This window comes from Rattus rattus, chromosome 11, assembly GCF_011064425.1.
Source record: "Rattus rattus isolate New Zealand chromosome 11, Rrattus_CSIRO_v1, whole genome shotgun sequence".
NCBI classification, from domain to species: domain Eukaryota; kingdom Metazoa; phylum Chordata; class Mammalia; order Rodentia; family Muridae; genus Rattus; species Rattus rattus.
Window position 1 is genome coordinate 17,997,818 of NC_046164.1, and position 18,667 is coordinate 18,016,484.

Here is an 18,667-nt window from a genome sequence, read left to right on the forward strand (position 1 = left end):
TGTCCTGGCACTGTCTCTCTGAACTACCAAGTTTTAAGCCCTCCATGGTCACATAGTGAGATACTTTTTTTTTTTTTTAAATCAGGTTTAACAACTAAACTTTATTGAGATAAAATTTGCAGTTACTAGATTAAAGACCCTTTTTGATGTGCTGAAGAGCTGGCTCAGCAGGTCAAGCCACTTTCCCCAAGCCTGATAAGGACCTGCACTCTATCTTAGAATCCACATGGTAAAAGAGAAGTGACTGCCCAGCTTGTCCCCTTACCCCTACACAACACACATGAAACATAGATTGTTAAGTCTAACTATAACCTCAGCTTCTACTCACTTGTTCTGTTTTTTAGACAGCTCTAGCTAGCCTGTAATTTGTAATATTTCTGCCCCAGCCTCCCAAGTGTTGGGGTTTTAGGTGTGTACTATACTTACCTTAGAGAGATCTTTTAAAGAAATTTTGGAGACCAGTGTACTGAAACCTTAAATATTCAAAGTGAATCACTAAAATTTTGTAGTTGATATTGTTATTCCTTTATATGTTAGAATGTGAATATTCTGGATTATTTGCTGCAATATTATATAAACTTTCAATAGTATTTAGTATTATAAATATCACCTGATTTTACTATGCAGTGATTTTGGTTTTATATCTGTAAAGGGGAAGTGTCATCAAATGAGGTGTAGATCAATCCAGGGTTCCCTTTGTTCTTCCCATGCTGAGATGGGTTGTAGAAAGTCTTCCTACAACATTAAAATGTGACATGATGTGTACTTTTCCTACCTAGAGAAAGCTATGTATGACTTCAGAGTACAAAGTCACATCAGAATAGCTTACCAGCCCATACGTATGTAAATTTCCTTCCTTTTCAGGAAGGAAGCCTGTTTCAGAATCCTAGCCAGCCAAAACACTGTATTGCATAAGAACTTTTCAAAATGGTACCCAACAAGAGCCAACCCTTATAAGCATTATGATTCATCTCCCCAGTCTGAATAGCGGACCCTGCCCTTCTCCCTCCGTGACCAACTGTGCCATGTGAAAACTGGGACAATTAAGGAGGACACATTTTACATTTGTTGGGTTTTAATTGAAACACTTCATTGTAACAAGAAATGTGTATCTTTGCTAGGTATATTGTTTGCAGAAAGAGCTAAAGATAAAGACTCATAACCTTGAAGAGACGAGTGAACAAAATGCTATTCTGCAGCATACGCTTCAGCAGCAGCAGCAGATGTTACAGCAGGAGACCCTCAGAAGTGGAGAGCTAGAAGATATCCAGAGTAAACTGGAAAAACAGGTATACATTACTGATTACAAAGGTTGATTTTTATGATAAAAAATTTAAAAATCACTTGCAGATTTTTGATTAGTAAACATAATTTTTTTTATGTAATCAGACCTAGATCTCTTAGTACCATGATCAGATTTCTCATGCTATAAAATTTTATTATAATTTAAACTTCTTGACTGAATTTATTTTCTTGAATCTAAAGTTAATACTTGTCTGGATCATTATATCTTCTGATGTCTCCCTTTTAAATTACACATGTGGTATGGTATTCTTTAAAGAAATGGCAAAACAATAAGATAAAAGAAGAATCCTTTCCCTCAAAAATATAACTGCTTCTGGGCTATGCAAATAAGTTATGATCTGTTAAAACCAGTGGTACAGTGCCTGTCCAGTACACATAAGGCTCTGGGTTCAGTTTTTAAGACGACAACCAAGATTTGTTAAAATAATCATGTTATTATTTCATTGAAAGAATCCTAGAAAACTTGATTCTAGAGAGTAATCTTTTTTCTTTAATTCATTATTAACTTTCTCAATTTCTTTCATATATATTCCATTTTTTCTCTTTCATAAAAAATAAAATATATAAAAAATTATAGATTTTCTGATTTCATCTTAGTACATCATAAATTTTTAATCATATATGATTAAATATATTACATATACATGTATATATGTATGTGTGTGTATATATATTTTTTTTTCTGAATTCCCCCCTACCTTCCCCCGTTTGTGACATGAAGAGAAAAAACCTTTTCAAATAGGGATAATAAAAAGGGGAAACAGGGTGGAGAGATGGCTCAGTGGTAAGAGCACTGGCTGCTCTTCCAGAGGACTTGGGTTGATTCCCAGCATTCACTTGGCAGCTCACAACTGTCTATAGGTAACTCCAGCTTCACACAGATACACATGCAGGCAAAACATCAATGCACATAAAATGAAAAAATTATTAAGAAAACAATGAAAGGGGAAATTTTTACTACTTTGTTTATTTCTTTCCCTCCCTCCTTGTTTACATTCCTTCCTCCTTCTTACTTGTGCTAGGGAGGAATTGGGGCCTCTCATGTACAGCAGTCGTGCACTCAGGCTCACCCCGACTCGCTCAGTTCTTATCTCACTTTACTGTTACAGAGGTGCCACTACTGTACGGAGGTCTGTGAATGACCTCACCAACCCTAACTTAGTCTTGCTGCTATGGTTTCAAGCATCCTCGTTCATACTTTAATATTATTAATATTATATTAAATTTGATTTTTGAGATGGAGTCTTTTTATATTGCTGAGATTGGCCTTGAGCTCCAGGACTCAGACAGTCTCCTGCCTCAGCCTTTTCCATGTTTGAGCTGCAGTTACAGTCTACCTCACCAAAGCTTACCTTGGTTTTTAGAATACATCTAAAATTAAATGATAGGTTAGACTACATGTAAAGTACTGTATTTCTGGATAGTGTTGGCTTGTAATTAAATTTAAGCACTTAACTGAAAACATGCTTAACAGGTATCAAAGCAAGAACAGGAGCTGCAGAAACAAAGGGAAAGTTCAACAGAAAAGTTGAGGAAAATGGAAGAGAAATATGAAGCAGCCATGCATGATGTAGATTTGAAAAGGCAAAAAATTGTCGAGCTAACTGGTACTGCCAGGTAAAATTTGAATTTAGCAGTTTTATTGGCCTTCTCAATTTTGTGTTGGTAAGTTTGAGTTTCAGATTTGATAATATGCAGTGAGATATTTTTCTGAGGAATTAGCTTCTTCATAGGCTAAGTTCCTGTAGCATTTTCTTGTATCTCCCTCATGTCCTTCATTCTCTTTTTTTATTATACTACAATTTTTACTTTCTAATCTTGAAGTAAGGATCCTGCTTAGCTTATTTCAGGGTTCCCCACAACATTTGGTATAACTAGCCTAGGTCTTATAGTTTACAGGCACTCGGTAACTGCTATATTACATTACAAATAACACTGAAAGTTACAGGCAAAGTGGTCCTCACACTGTGGAAACTCTCAGGGAACCTAACTGAGTGTTTTGGGTTTTTTGTTGTCCTTGTTCTTGTTTTGTTTCATTTGGTTTTTCAAGACAGGGTTTCTCTGTGTAGCCCCAGCTGTCCTATAACTCACTCTGAGCACCAAGCTGCCTCAAACTGGAAATCCACTTGCCTTTGCCTCCCAAGTGCTGAGGTCAAATGTGTGCACCACCACCACCCAGCCAGGGGACTTAATTGTATGTGGGATAAATGAAATAGTTCTCAGCCTTGACTAGACATTCAAAATTATCCCAGTAAATGCACATAATTCTACCCCCATTTATACCAGTAGCAGTCAAATGTGAATTTACATGCAGGAACTAAAACCTTATGTCCCCAGATTTCCTTCCTCATTGACAGGGCCTCTGGACTTAGAGTAGGACTTGCTTGGCCAGACACACACTTCTCAACAGTGCCATTGTTCCTTAAAGAGTTTTCCACTAGTGACAGTTGTGAGGCCAGGAATTCTACCATGCTCTAGCGCTACCCTTGAAATACAAGGATACAAAATACAAGAAACACAAGAAATGCTAGATTTTTTTTTTTTTTTTCGGAGCTGGGGACCGAACCCAGGGCCTTGCGCTTGCTAGGCAAGCGCTCTACCACTGAGCTAAATCCCCAACCCCAAAATGCTAGATTTTTAATCCTAGGCCCACCACTGTTTTCTTCTATGACAGCCAACTTCTAGAAACTCCTTTTGTACCTTCTGCAGCTCACAAGCTTTTGCTGTATTCTCTGCCTTTTCATTACTCTTACTAGAGTAAACCTCTGACATTACCCTGAGGATATTACTAGTTCTCTTGCAGGCTTCTAAACTGAAGAATCTTTTCCCCAGAGTCAGAGTTGTACTCTGAACAATGTCCACCTGACTTACTGTTCTCTCCAATGTCAGCTCTGGTTAGTCAGTATTCATTTAACTGATTCATGTCATGATTGAGTTTTCTTTTTTAAAAGCTTTGATTATATTTCCATCATTCTTCAGACGTCCCCATAGTTTACCGTAAAGCTCACTGTTTCTAGTATTTACTATTATTTCTAATATATTACTATTATGATAGCCTTTTGCTTCCTTCCCTCTGTTTTGTTTTTGAGACAGGGCCTTAGTATGTAGTTTGGGCTGCTTCCAGCTTACAGACTTTGTTTCTATCTCCCTCTCCCCACTTGAACTGAGACTATAGCTTTTACTCTTCTTTACTGACCGCAACATCAAGTTGGTCATTAAAACCACTCTGTTAGCCTGCTCTTTGGCTTATGCTGATCAATCTAAGAATTTCTAACCACTTTTAATACTAAAAAAGGCATCCTGCTAATAAGTCTTAACTCAGTTCACTGGTTCTGTAGGATTAGTATGGTCTTCATGATAATTTATTTGCCTCTTCATTATGTCTCAGATAATGGGACTATCATGGGCTTCTCCTTGCGTGTCCTCAATCCCTACACAATCTTATAAAGTCATATGTACTCAGACTGGAAATTTAAAACATGTAATAGGTGACTTAAACCTCTGAGTGGGGATTGTATGTTTTATATAAAGTTTTATCTAAAGTTGTGGCTGTGGTCAGTAAAGCAGCATTTAACCTCTGTACTCTAATCTGTGTACACTTGGAACCTGCAACACTGTCGTGTGCCTACACACTATGTTTCATATGGTCTATGAAATTAAAGAACATTTGATTTTAAAAAAATCTGAGTAGAGATTTTGCTAATATTTAACCTAGTAGAATTTGCATATTTAAAGTAAGAGACAAGTCTTTTGGTTTAAAGTTTCCAAATTACATGTTCTATTGTTTGGTTTTTTAATTAGGCAAGCCAAACTTGAGATTGATCAGTACAAAGAGGAGCTGTCTAAACTGGAAAAAGAAATAATTCATTTGAAACGAGATGGGGAAAATAAATCCATACATCTTTCTCAGTTAGATATGATTTTAGATCAGACAAAAACAGAACTAGAAAAGAAAACAAATTCAGGTAAGCAACTAGTTAGCATAATTTACCTCAAATACAATACCTGTGTATATATTTGCAGTGGTTTGAATAAGAATGGCTTCTATAGGCCCATACACTTGAATGCTTAGTCATAAGGGAGTGGCATTACTTGTGAAGGATTACAGGCTGTGCCTTGTTGGCATAGGTATGGCCTTGTTTGAGGAAGTATGGTACTAGTGGTGGCTTTAAAGTTTCAAAAGCTCCCTCCACGCACATGCCACCCCCCCAAAAGAGAAAGTTTCAAGAGCCCAAGCCAGGCCCAGTTTGGCTTTGTTCTGCCATTTTTGGATCAGGATGTAGGTCTCAGTTGCTACTCCATTTTCTGCTTGCATGCCATCATAGTCCCCACCACAATGACCACGGACTAAACTTCTCAAACTGTAAGCAAGCCCCCAATTAAATGTTTTCTTTCTTTTTCTAAGAAAAAGATTTCTTATTATTTTATGTGCAGTGGTGTTTTATCTGAATGCATGTCTGTGTGAGTGTCAGGTCCCCTGGAACTGGAGTTACAGACAGTTGTGAGCCACCATGTGGGTGCTGGGGATTGAACCTGGTCCTCTGAAAGAGCATCAGCTGCTGAGCCATCTCTCTAGCCCAAACGTTTTCTTTCTTCAGAGTTACCTTAAGTAAGAACTTAAGTTACCTTAAGTAACTGAAGCATCTTCGCTGCTCCTTGAACATTATTAGTTATACTTACTCATAAAAATGCTTTACATATATTTTTAAATGATTTTATCTTCTTAATAGTGAAGGAGTTAGAAAGGTTACAACACCAGACAGAAACTGAACTAACAGAAACCACGCAGAAACGGGAAGCTCTTGAAAATGAACTACAGAATGCTCATGGAGAATTGAAAAGTACCTTAAGACAACTACAGGAATTGAGAGATGTACTACAAAAGGCTCAGTTATCACTAGAGGAAAAATACACTACCATAAAGGATCTTACTGCTGAACTGAGGTGGGTCAATAAGAAAAGATACCATAATTACACGTATTTCTTTGATTATTTTGAGTCATTGGCTCAAACCACAAAATTTATTGTTGAACTTTAAATGGCCCAATTTCTCGGCTGCTTTTTGTTTTACTCTGTTTTGGTAGTTTGTTTTGTTTTGTTTTGCCTTTTTGCCCAACCTATGATCCATCTAAGTAAGTGAGAGAAGTTGCTGTGGCTGCTAACACTCCTGCTCTCTCTCATTTTGTGGTCAGCTTGACACTGTCCAAGTAGCTTTTTAAGAAAAATGAAAAAAAAGATCAGGCAAGTGTTGCCATAAAAACAAAAAAGGCGCTCGCCTGTCTGAGCTGTGTAGCAATCTGTCTACCCATCTAGTTCCCAGGGCGGTTGTTACCATGCCAGCATACACATCCCAATTCCTTGGTGGGCTAGTGAGTTCTGCCACCGTACACTCTCTTGAACTCAACTAAGTTGTCACAAGAAAGAACACACCACATAATATCCTCTGTTCCAAAATCTTGTATACACCCATTCCTTAAAAAATAGTCATAACAACCTGTAACTATGCACAGAGAAGAATCTTAACATCTGCCGCCATGTTCTCTCAGCTCCCTCTTCCTCACTCCTGTCCCCTCTCTCGTCTTTTCCCTGCCTTCTAAAACCTCTATTCCTGCCTCTCTTCCTTCTTGTCCAATTACAGGCCTCACTTTATCTTTCTGCCTTTACCTGCATAGTGACATCAACCTACAGGCAGGCATTCAGCAGTGACTTAGAGGCAAATATTAATAGTAACAATATGTATATGACCTCACTTTCTTTGTCTTCTTTTAGGAAACAGGGTCTCACTTTGTAGACCAATCTAGCCTTGAACTCAGAGATTCCCATTCCCCTTATATCTCCTTACAAGTTCTGTGATTAAAAATGTCTGTCAGCATTTCCAGCCCAGTATGCTGTATATATTAAGCCCTTATTTTAAGCTAGGATTATGCCAGGGATGTAACATATGATCTAATTTTTTTTCTTTTGTATGTGTAAGATTTATTTAATGTATATGAGTGTAATATCTACATCATAAGAGGTTTCTTTAAAACAAACTTACATGTATTTTATTTTTTATGGTTAAGCAAGAACTGCAAGATGACCTAGAAAATTAGAATTAATACCCCAGGATTCAGTATAGGACCCCATGCTCTATGACATTACCCTTAGTACATATCATGTACTTTTAAATACTGTATCAAAAATAATTTCGAATCCATTTCTCCAGTTTTGACTTATTCCTCAGCTCTAATTAATTAATACCCAACTATGTACCTTTTGTTTTCATGTGGATTTAAAAAACAACTATTCAATTATTACAGTTTGTCACCTGTCATCCCAGCACTGTGTAGGCAGAGGCAAGCAGATCTCTGAGTTTGAGGCCAGTCTGGTCTATAGAGTGAATTCCAAGACCACCAGAGCTATGTAGAGAAACCCTGTCTCAACAAAACAACAACAACAACAACAACAACAACAACAAAACCTCCCAAAGTGAAACAAACACACCAAAACATACCAGTCATTATATTTTTATTTTAGTTTTATTAAATATTTAAAGAATTTTTATGAAAATGTTTTCTTTATTAATAGATCTGATCATGGTTTCCCCTTTGCCCAACTTCTTTCAGATCCATTCCATCACAACCCATATCTATTCCATTCTGTGCCCTTTTACTTCCCTCTCTCTCTTTAGAAATCGAACTGGCAAAATAACAACACAAACAAACAAGCAAAACCCGTAAGAAACACACATACACAGAAACCCCACAAAACCACAACCAGAAGCCATATATACAAACAAACGACCAGCAGGCAAAGCTAGCCAAACAAAGCATTATTAGATAAAAAGTTGACAGAAATACTATTGAGTTCATTTTGTGTTGGCCATCTACTGTCGGTCATGGGGCCTACCCATATCTACTGAGTTGGGACTGTGTGTCCACTTCCCCTTTGTACACCGAGATCCATATATCTTGAACCTGTGTGAGCCCTGTGTGGTAACATAGGCTCTGTGAGTTCATATGTGCATCAATACTGTTAAATCTGTAGTCACCTCTGGATCTTACAAAATTTTCCCTCTTCTGCATAGCTCCCTGAGCTCTGAGGAAGGAAGGAGTTGATAAAGACACCCCATTTAGGACTGAGAGTTCCAAAATCTCTCAGTCTCTACACATTGTCTATTTGTGGGTCTCTTTGTTAGTTTTTATCTAATGCAAGAGGAAACTTCTCTGATAATGGATGAACGAGGCACTGATCTATGAGTATAGCAGAATGTCGTTAGGACTCATTGGTGTGTCCTTTAGCAGAACAATAGTATTTGGTTTTTCCCTAGGTTCATGGCATTTCTCGTCCTATTTGGGTTCTTGGCCACCCCAACAGCGTCAGGCATGGGTTCCATCTTATAGAGTGCGCCTTAAGTCCAGTCAGAGAGGGGCTGGCGACTTCTACCACTGTTTGTGCCACCATTACATCAGCATTTCTTGCCGACAGGCCACTGTTTTAGATTGCAGGGTTTTTAGCTAGGTTGATGGTTACCTTTTCCCACTAGTAGGATGCAGGGTACCTTCCAGTTTGATGGACACCAGTCAGTAGGGGTGCAAGAGGCTCTAGTTAGGCACCAGTTCACTTCTCCATGTTCAATGAGATATATAGGTGTTGTCTTCAGTAATTGGGCTTTACCATCAGTTTATGGTGAGGAACCAGGAGCCTTTACAATAGCCTGAGATGTTTGAGGCATTGTCTCCCTGTTTATGGTAACTCCATTTATGTTTCGTGTGTGTGTGTGTGTGTGTGTAGGGATGGTTCTATTAAAAACTAAATTGCATTCTCTTTGACCGCTGAAATGACTTTTAGTGTTAGTTGCCCCTCCCTATATTCCTTCCCCTACCCCTCTTCCATCCCTCTCCCAAATTAATACTTTCACTCCAGTCTCACCTTACCCTCTATAACTGTATATTCTATTTCCCCTTTCTTTGCCTTTCCCCCTCTTTTCTAGTCTCTTACAAGTTACCTAACCTTTGTGGTTCTATGGATTGGAGCATACCTGTTGAAGGCTTAAAAGCTAACATCTACATATAAGAGAAAACAAATTTGTCTTTTGGGGTCTGTGTTACCTCATTCAGGGTATTTCTTTTTATAGCTCTATCCATTTATCTACAAATTTTATAATATCAGTTTTTAACAGCCGAATACTATTCCATTGGGTAAATATACCACAGTTTCATTATCCATTCATTTTGCCAGGTTCTTACTGTTTTGAGTAGAGTACTAGTGGACATGGATGAGAAAGTATTTTGGCAGTAAGATATGCAGCGTTGTTTGGAAATATATCCAAGTCTTTTCCTGTACCAACGAATGTAAGCCTAGTCCCTACTTTCTCTTTTGTCAGTCTCAGGGTATCTGGCCTTATTCTAAGGTTTTTGATCCATTTGGAGTTGAGTTTTGTTTGGGGTGATAAATACAGATCTATTTGCATTCTTTTGCACACAGCCATTTAGTTGACCAGCACCCTTTGGTGAAGATGTTTCCTTTTTTCCAATATATACTTCCTGGCTTATTAATAAAAATCAGGTGTTCATAGGTGTGTTGATTTAGTCTGGGTGTCCAGAAGGGTAAGCAGGCTGCTCCAGGGCTGAGAGTGAGGATGGAGAGACTGTAATAGAGAGTTGCCTACCTAGGTATCAGTGGCTGCTGACACAAAGCAATGAAGTTGGGCAGGAAGAGAAGGCCGAAAAGGTCCACAGGGAACAACCAAGCTGGATCTTACTCAATTTTCACTCATTTATTTTGTGTGCACATAGATGGAGGTGTGGCATGTATCATGGTGCACATGTTGAGGTCAGAGGATAAATTGTGAGCATTCTTTCCTTTCACTGTATTGGTCTCAGTACTTTAATTCAGGTTATCAGTCTTGGTATCAAGTGTGTTAGCTGCTGAACCATCTTGCTGGCCTTCTATAATGGATATTATAAGCGGCATCTTGAAACATTCATTTATTTTCTTAAAACCCTGCCCTTCCCATCTTTTAATATAATTGCTTAAACCAGGAATCTGTAGACTTAGCCTATTTAAATCCTTAAACCAGTAACCTGTAGACTTATCCTATTTTAACCCTTAAACCAGTAACCTGTAGACTTATCCCATTTAAACCCTTAAACCAGTAACCTGTAGACTTATCCTATTTTTTATCCTGTTTATTAGCAGGTCTTGTCACCTTTATTTTTAAAATAATTATAAAATCCACTGACTTTGCATTATCATTATGCACAGACCATTATTGTTTCTTTCATGACGTATGGCTGGGTCTTCCTAATGGGCTCCTTATGTTCTTGTTTTTATTACTAGTCCACTTTCCATAGATTATCATGTTTCTGATTATAAATATATATCAGATCATATTGTTTTTAACGGCTTCCTAAAATATTCCCAGTAAAATCTTAATTCCTTTGGATATGAAACATAGAGATACAACATCATTGCTAAGTACATTAATCCTTATCAAAAAAACAAAAACAAAAAACTCCCAAGAAAACCAAAAAACAGAAAATACCAAGTATTAGGAAGTATGGAGAGAAATAAAATTCCCATTTATTGCTAGTAGAAAACCAAAATAATGTTAGCCATGGTGGGAAATAATTGTAAATTCTTGATAACTTTTTTCCCATCTTTATTAAATTGGCTATTTCTTATTTACATTTTAAATGTTATTCCCTTTCCCAGTTTCCAGGCCAACATCCCCTTAACCCCTCCCCTTCCCATTCTATATGGGCATTCCCCTCCCAATCTTCCCCCCATTACTGCCCTCCCCCAAACAATCACATTCATTGGGGGTTCAGTCTTGGCAGGACCAAGGGCTTCCCCTTCTACTGGTGCCCTATTGCTACCTATGCAGTTGGAGCCCAGGGTCAGTCCATGTATAGTCTTTGGGTAGTGGCTTAGTTCTTGGAAGCTCTGGTTGGTTGGCATTGTTGTTCATATGGGGTCTCAAGCCCCTTCAGCTCTTTCAGTCCTTTCTCTGATTCCTTCAATGGGGGTCCTATTCTCAGTTCAGTGGTTTGCTGCTGGCATTTGCCTATGTATTTGCCGTATTCTGGCTGTGTCTCTCAGGAGAGATCTACATCTGGTTCCTGTCAGCCTGCACTTCTTTGCTTCATCCATCTTATCTAGTTTGGTGGCTGTATATGTATGGGCCACATGTGGGGCAATTTCTTGATAATTTAAACATAAAATTATCATTTAGTATAATAATTTTCCTAGTCATGTATCTCAAAGCATTGAGGATGGTTCTTTGAACAAGAATTATACACCAGTGTTTATATCATCTCTCTTCAGAATAGCCAAAAATGTGGTAATTTGTCACCATTGATGAATGGGTAAAGAAAATATGGTGTAAGCATGCAAGTGTTGTTTAGGCAGAAAAACAACAAAGTAGAGATAATCCATGCTACAAAGTAAACGGACCCTACAAACATTGTGCTAAGTCAGAGAAGACAAGCACATGTGGTATATGAATTCTGTTCATATGAACAGTTTCTAGAACTGGTAAGTCTCATAGCAAAGATTGGTGTTTGCCAGGAACTAAGGGAAGGGATAACAGAAAAATAATCCCTGAAGGATATGGGATTTACCTCTGTTGAAATACAAAACAGTACTGGGAACAGATGATGCGGATGCTACATAACACTAGTTAATTCAGTTGAGTTATGAATCTTAACATGTCTGAAAGGATAATATTTTCTGTGTTTTACCACAGAATGCAGTTTTTTAAAACTCCAAGCCTCTAGAATACCAACCCTATATGACCAGGTTTCTATTTTCCTGGCCTCATTTCATACTGTTCTTGCTTTGTTTTGTTTTGGTGTGTATGTGTGTGCGTGTGTGTACGCATTATCCTGTGTGGCAGCAGCACATGGTCTGTATGGTCAGAAAGTGATGTTGGTGTCTTCCTCAGTTTCTCTGTACCTGGTATGCTAAGATCTCCCTAGCCCTAACCCTGAGTAAACTAGCCCAGTGGTTCCAGGAACCCTCTCTGTGTGAGTTAACTTTTGCCGTCAGTCATTTTCTTTATACATTCATCCTTTGGTTTACGTGCTTTCAGTTTGGATTAGCTACACATGTTCTTTTGCTTTTAATTAGGGAAACAATAACAATAATTTATCTTTAAGAAGTTAGAGTATTCGTGTTACCTGTGATCTCTTTCTTTTGACAAATTGCAGAGAATGTAAGATGGAGATTGAAGACAAAAAGCAAGAACTTCTTGAAATGAATCAGGCACTAAAAGAGAGAAATTGGGAGTTAAAGCAAAGAGCAGCTCAGGTTGTTCTTCTCTTACTTTATTTGTACACATTTTCTACCATGGGATAATCATGAGGGGTTTAAAAATTGCCAGTTTTTTTCTGGATGTAAATATTTAATGTTAGAAATACAACTAATTTTTTTTTTAGACAAATTGCTGTTTGACCAATTTGACCATGAGTTTATAATTCTCTTGCCTCAGAGTTCCAAATTCGGGGAATGTAGATACTTGGCAGAAAGACTTGTTTGTCTAGCTGGGAACTAAATAGGTAAATTCTTTACAAGTAAACTACAACTCAGCTCGACCAGTAAGTACTTTCTGAGAGTAAGGGTTCGCTTGCAACCCTCTATTTTTTTTTTTTTTAAGATTTATTTATTTTATATATGTGGGTACACTGTTGCTGTTGGTGTCTTCAGACACACCAGAAGAGGGCATCAGATCCCACTACAGATGGTTGTGAGCCACCATGTGGTTGCTGGGAATTGAACTCAGGACCTCTGGAAGAGCAATTGGTGCTCTTAACTTCTGAGCCATCTCTCCAGCCCTATATTTTTTATTGTATATCAGAAGAACATGGGATTGAATACATCACTGTGAGCTAAATATTGGAGGAACAAGGCATTATTTATCATTTTTATTCTAATATAAATTGACACATGAATCCTTTTAAGTTTCTATAACATATATTATGTATGGGAATTCAAGTTCCTTTGAAAAATACTTCCTTTAGAATAAGCTTATCACTTATTGATTTCTGTAGTAAATGTATACTCTAACCATACAAGTGTTTGCTTTACAATAAAATTGAGCAGCCAGCTTGATATTACTTTTGTATTTAGGTTACACATTTGGATATGACCATTCGTGAACATAGAGGAGAAATGGAGCAAAAAATAATCAAATTAGAGGGTACCCTGGAAAAATCAGAATTAGAACTTAAAGAATGCAACAAACAGGTAATTATTTTAAAATTTTATATTGTTTAAAAAAATAACACCATGACCACGTACACCCCCCACTGTTTTCGTTGTTTGTGATGATGCATGTTGCTGTGCTACCCGTGTTGGCCTTAAATTCCTGTGCCCAGGGATCCTCCTGTCTCATCATCATGAGTTGCTAGTTGTACATTACTCTGCATGGCTGTGGTGTATTTATATAATGCACATGATGGAGCCATTACATACTTTTATTCACCTTTTACATTCTGCTTAATACTTTCTCCTTGATATTATTTTGATTATTGATATAATTTCTTATATCAATGTATCTAAAATACTTATTACAATATGTGTATGCTTGAATAGTTATAAAATATTTCTGGGAGGATTTACAAGTAATTTTAGAACCTAGTTGCCTGAAAAAAAATTCATGTAGGAAGGAAACTTTGTGTTTTCTATATTTTTTATCTTACATATATTTTAAAATTATAAAGCTGTGTTACATTTGTTTACTGTACTTCATGTATAAATAGTAATTGGAATATTTTCAGAAGTGAGGTGGTCTCAGAGGCTTATCACAAAATAAGCCAAGGAATACTAATATAAAAGAGAATGTTGGTTGTAGCCCACTATTTTATAAGCCCTAAAGGCAGTTGGAGTATTTGACTCCTGACTGTGACAAGTCGGCCCTGTTATAGCTAGATGCCATCTGCAGAGAAGGACTGTCATTTGAACTGAGGTACGCTGGGCCTGAAAACAAGGAACAGTGATAAGCTAGGGAACCTTGTGGCCAGTCTCTGGGTGGGAAACAGCTACATTAGGCAGTATGAATGGAAGAGGAGAAGACTTGGACATGCTGAGAAGCCTAATTAGTATGAGGCTTAGACTATGAGTGCAGTACCTTTTTTCCTGTTTTCTCTGGTGAGACGTCCACACCTTGGGTAACTGAAGAGAGTGATGACACCATGCCTGTGGTTAGTAGTTGGCTCTAAGTTTAGGGACTGCATTTTTGCCATGTGGTTTTCTACTAGCAGGACCTGAGGTTCAAGTCCTGTGGGTGCAAAGTTTCCAAAGAATCCTTCTTCCTGGGGGATGTTTAGTGTTGAACAGGGTTTGAAACTTGTGCTAGTCAAATGCTTTCAGAAAAAGTAGTAGCCATTCCACAGCAAAGAGGAACCAGCCTGGTCTATAAGCTGTAAAACTAAGTGCAGCCAGAAGTGGCTTTTGATATACATAAAGAGGAAATCGCAGAGCAAATGAAGCCTTAGTGTACAACTGACTCCTGGTCCCAAGAATCAGCTTCATAGTACAAAAAATAAGGGATTCAAACTTCAACTGAGGGTTGGGGATTTAGCTCAGTGGTAGAGCGCTTGCCTAGGAAGCGCAAGGCCCTGGGTTCGGTCCCCAGCTCTGAAAAAAAGAACCAAAAAACAAACAAACAAACAAACAAACAAACTTCAACTTCCCACCTGGTAGACTTCGATACTAGAGGACCCTCCCTGGGGGTGGGGGTGGGGTACTATTCCAATACTTGTATTTTATTTTATTTAATTAAAAATGCTTTTCTGGGCTGGGTATGATGGTGCATGCCTTTAATCACGGCATTCAGGAGGCAAGAGGAGGTGGCTCTCTGTGAGTTCAAGGTCAGCCTGATATACAGAGTGAATCCAAGACAGGCCAAGGCTCTAAAAAACAAAAAATCTTTTCGGCACCTCCCTTTTCTGCGCCTGTGTTTTCACTTTGTTTTTTATTGGATATTTTTTTCTTTACATTTCAAATGTTATTCCCTTTCCTGGTTTCCCCCCAGGAACCCTTCTATCCTACCCTATCACCCCCACAGCTGCTTCTGTGAGGATTCTCAACTACCCACCCACTGTCTCCCTCCCACCTACCTGCCCTGGCATTCCCTTACACTGGGGTATCAAGCCTTCCCAGGACCAAGGACCTCTCCTCCCATTGATGCCCAACAAGACCATCCTCTACTACAAATGCAGCTGGAGCCATAAATCCTTAAATGTGTACTTTTTGGTTGGTGGTTTAGTCTCTGGGAGCTCTGGAGGGCTCTGGTTGATTGATATTGTTCTTCTTCCTATGGGCTTCCAAACCCCTTCAGCTGCTTCAGTCCTTTCTCTAACTCCTGCATTGCAGTCCTTGTGCTCAGTCTGATGGTTAGCTGTGAGCATCCACCTCTGTATTTGTCAGGCTCTGGCAGAGCCTCTCAGATGATAGCTATATTAGGCTCCTGCCAGCTAGCACTTCTTGTCTGGATTTGGTATCTGTATATGGGATGGATCTCCAGGTGGGGTAGTCTCTGGATGACCTTTCCTTCAGTCTCTGCTCCACACTTTGTCTCTGTATTTCCTCCCTGGAGTATTTTGTTTCCCCTTCTAAGAGGGACTGAAACATCCACACTTTGGTCTTCCTTCTTCTTGAGCTTCGTGTTGTCTATGAATTGTATCTTGGATATTCTGAGCTTTTAGGCTAATATCCACTTATCAGTGAGTGAGTGCATACCATGCGTGTTCTTTGTGACTGGGTTACCTCACTCAGGATGATATTTTCTAGTTCCATCCATTTGCCTATGAATTTCATGAAGTCATTGTTTTTGATAGCTGCGTTACAGTACTCCATCGTGTAGATGTACCACATTTTCTGTATCCATTCCTCTGTTGAAGGGCATCTGGGTTGCTTCCAGCTTCTGGCTATTATAAGTAAGACTGCTATGAACATAGTGGAACATGTATCCTTGTTGTATGTTGGAGCATCTTTTGGGTATATGCCCAGGAGTGGTGTAGCTGGGTCCTCGGGTAGCACTATGTCCACTTTTCTGAGGAACCACAAGACTGCTTTCCAGAGTGGTTGTACCAGCTTGCAATCACATCAACAATGGAGGAATGTTTCTCTTTCTCCACATCCTCGCCAGCATCTGCGATCACCTGAGTTTTTCAATTCTGACTGGTGTGAGGTGGAATCTCAGGGTTGTTTTGATTTGCATTTCCCTGATGACTAAGGATGTTGAGCATTTCTTTAGGTACTTCTCAGCCATTTGGTATTCCCTCAGCTAAGAATTCTTTGTTTAGCTCTGTACCCCATTCTTTTAATAGAGTTATTTGGCTCTTCTTGAGTTCTTTGTTTATATTTGCTGGATATAGTACCCTGGGCTGGCATTTGTGTTCTCTCATTTGTGTCTGTATGACATCTGCCCAGGATCTTCTGGCTTTCATAGTCTCTGGTGAGAAGTCTGGTGTAATTCTGATAGGTCTGCCTTTATGTGTTACTTGACTTTTTTCCCTTACTGCTTTTAATATTCTTTCTTTCTTTTGTGCATTTGGAGTTTTGAATATTATGTGATGGGAGGAATTTATTTTCTGGTCTAATCTATTTGGAGATTCTATAGGCTTCTTGTATGTTCATGGGCATCTCTTTAGGTTAGAGGAGTTTTCTTCTATAACTTTGTTGAAGATATTTACTGGCCCTTTAAGTTGGGAATCTCCCCTCTTCTGTACCTATTATCCTTAGGTTTGACTTCTCATTGTGTCCTGGATTTTCTGGGTGTTTTGGTTTAGGAGCTTTTTGCATTTTGCATTTCCTTTAACTATGGTGTCAATGTTTTCTGTGGTATCTTTTGCCCCTGAGATTCTCTCTTCCATCTCTTGTATTCTGTTGGTGATTCTTCTTGTATCTATGACTCCTGATCTCTTTCCTAGGTTTTCTATCTCCAGGGATGACTCTCTTTGTGCTTTCTTTATTGTTTCTATTTCCATTTTTAGATCCTGGCTGGTTTTGTTCAATTACTTCATATGTTTGTTTGTGTTTTCCTGTAATTCTTTAAGGGATTTTTGTGTTTCCTCTTTAAGGGCTTCTGTTTACCTATGTTGTCCTGTATTTGTATAAGGGAGTTATTTATCTCCTTCTTAAAGTCATCTGTGATTTAAAATGTGATTTTAAATCAGAATCTTGCTCTTCCAGTGTGTTGGGGTGTCCAGTGTTTGCTGAGGTGGAGAACTGGGCTCTGATGATGCCAAGCGGCCTTGGTGTCTGTTGCTTAGGTCCTGCACTTGTCTGTCACCATCTGTTCTGTTGCTTAGGTCCTGCTCTTCTCTGTCACCATCTGTTCTGTTGCTTAGGTCCTGCTCTTCTCTGTCACCATCTGTTCTGTTGCTTAGGTTTGCTTAGGTTCTCCTGCTCTTCTCTGTCACCATCTGTTCTGTTGCTTAGGTTCCTGCTCTTCTCTGTCACCATCTGTTCTGTTGCTTAGGTCCTGCTCTTCTCTGTCACCATCTGTTCTGTTGCTTAGGTTCCTGCTCTTCTCTGTCACCATCTGTTCTGTTGCTTAGGTCCTGCTCTTCTCTGTCACCATCTGTTCTGTTGCTTAGGTCCTGCTCTTCTCTGTCACCATCTGTTCTGTTGCTTAGGTCCTGCTCTTCTCTGTCACCATCTGTTCTGTTGCTTAGGTTCCTGCTCTTCTCTGTCACCATCTGTTCTGTTGCTTAGGTTCCTGCTCTTCTCTGTCACCATCTGTTCTGTTATCTCGGTGCTTGCTGGTCTTCCTGTCTCTGACTGTGGCTTGTCCCTCCAGTAAGCCTGTGTGTTATCACTCACTCCTGGGAGACCAGCTCTCTCTGGGCAGAATTTGGGTATGAACTGTGGCACAGGATCAGCTCCAGGACACAGGCAGAAGCCTGAACGATCCTGTCCCTGGCTGTTCCTTGGTTCCTGTGCCCTGAGGGCTCTGGGCAGGTCTCTCTTGGGCCAGGGATCTGAGCAGAAGTGGTGGTCTTCCCTGTGCTCTCAGCTCTGTCAGCACTCTTGGGAGACCAGCTCTCTCCCAGCGGGATTTGGGTCTGGAGAGCTTGGCACAGGGTCAGCTCTGGGGTGCCGATGGAGAGCAGAAGGATGCTGTCCCCGGTTGCCCCCCTCTCCTTAATTATACTTTCCACATTATCTTTATCTAATTGTAAAAAACAGCTCATGCAGTTTTTAGATTTACATTAGATTATCCTCTAATTTTGTTTACATTTTTGCTGTATGATTAGAATTTTTATCTCCTGCTCTCCTCATTGTTTCTAATATTTTTCCTTTTAAGATGGCTTCTTTTCTCACTGTTCCTCTTCCTTTCCTTTATTTAACATAGTTATTATTTCTATGTTTG

The 18,667-nt window shown here is 39.0% G+C and overlaps 1 protein-coding gene across 1 annotated transcript in view; it reads left to right on the forward strand.

Annotated features, from left to right (window-relative positions):
• Window positions 1–18,667, forward strand: part of Ccdc18 (coiled-coil domain containing 18) — a 96,201-nt gene that overhangs the window by 56,051 nt on the left and 21,483 nt on the right. Inside the window, exons 18-23 of the mRNA XM_032916522.1 lie at window positions 1,122–1,289; window positions 2,780–2,922; window positions 5,107–5,270; window positions 6,036–6,249; window positions 12,498–12,597; window positions 13,417–13,533. Coding sequence (XP_032772413.1) covers window positions 1,122–1,289; window positions 2,780–2,922; window positions 5,107–5,270; window positions 6,036–6,249; window positions 12,498–12,597; window positions 13,417–13,533 — 906 coding nt within the window. The remainder of the gene's footprint in view (window positions 1–1,121; window positions 1,290–2,779; window positions 2,923–5,106; window positions 5,271–6,035; window positions 6,250–12,497; window positions 12,598–13,416; window positions 13,534–18,667) is intronic.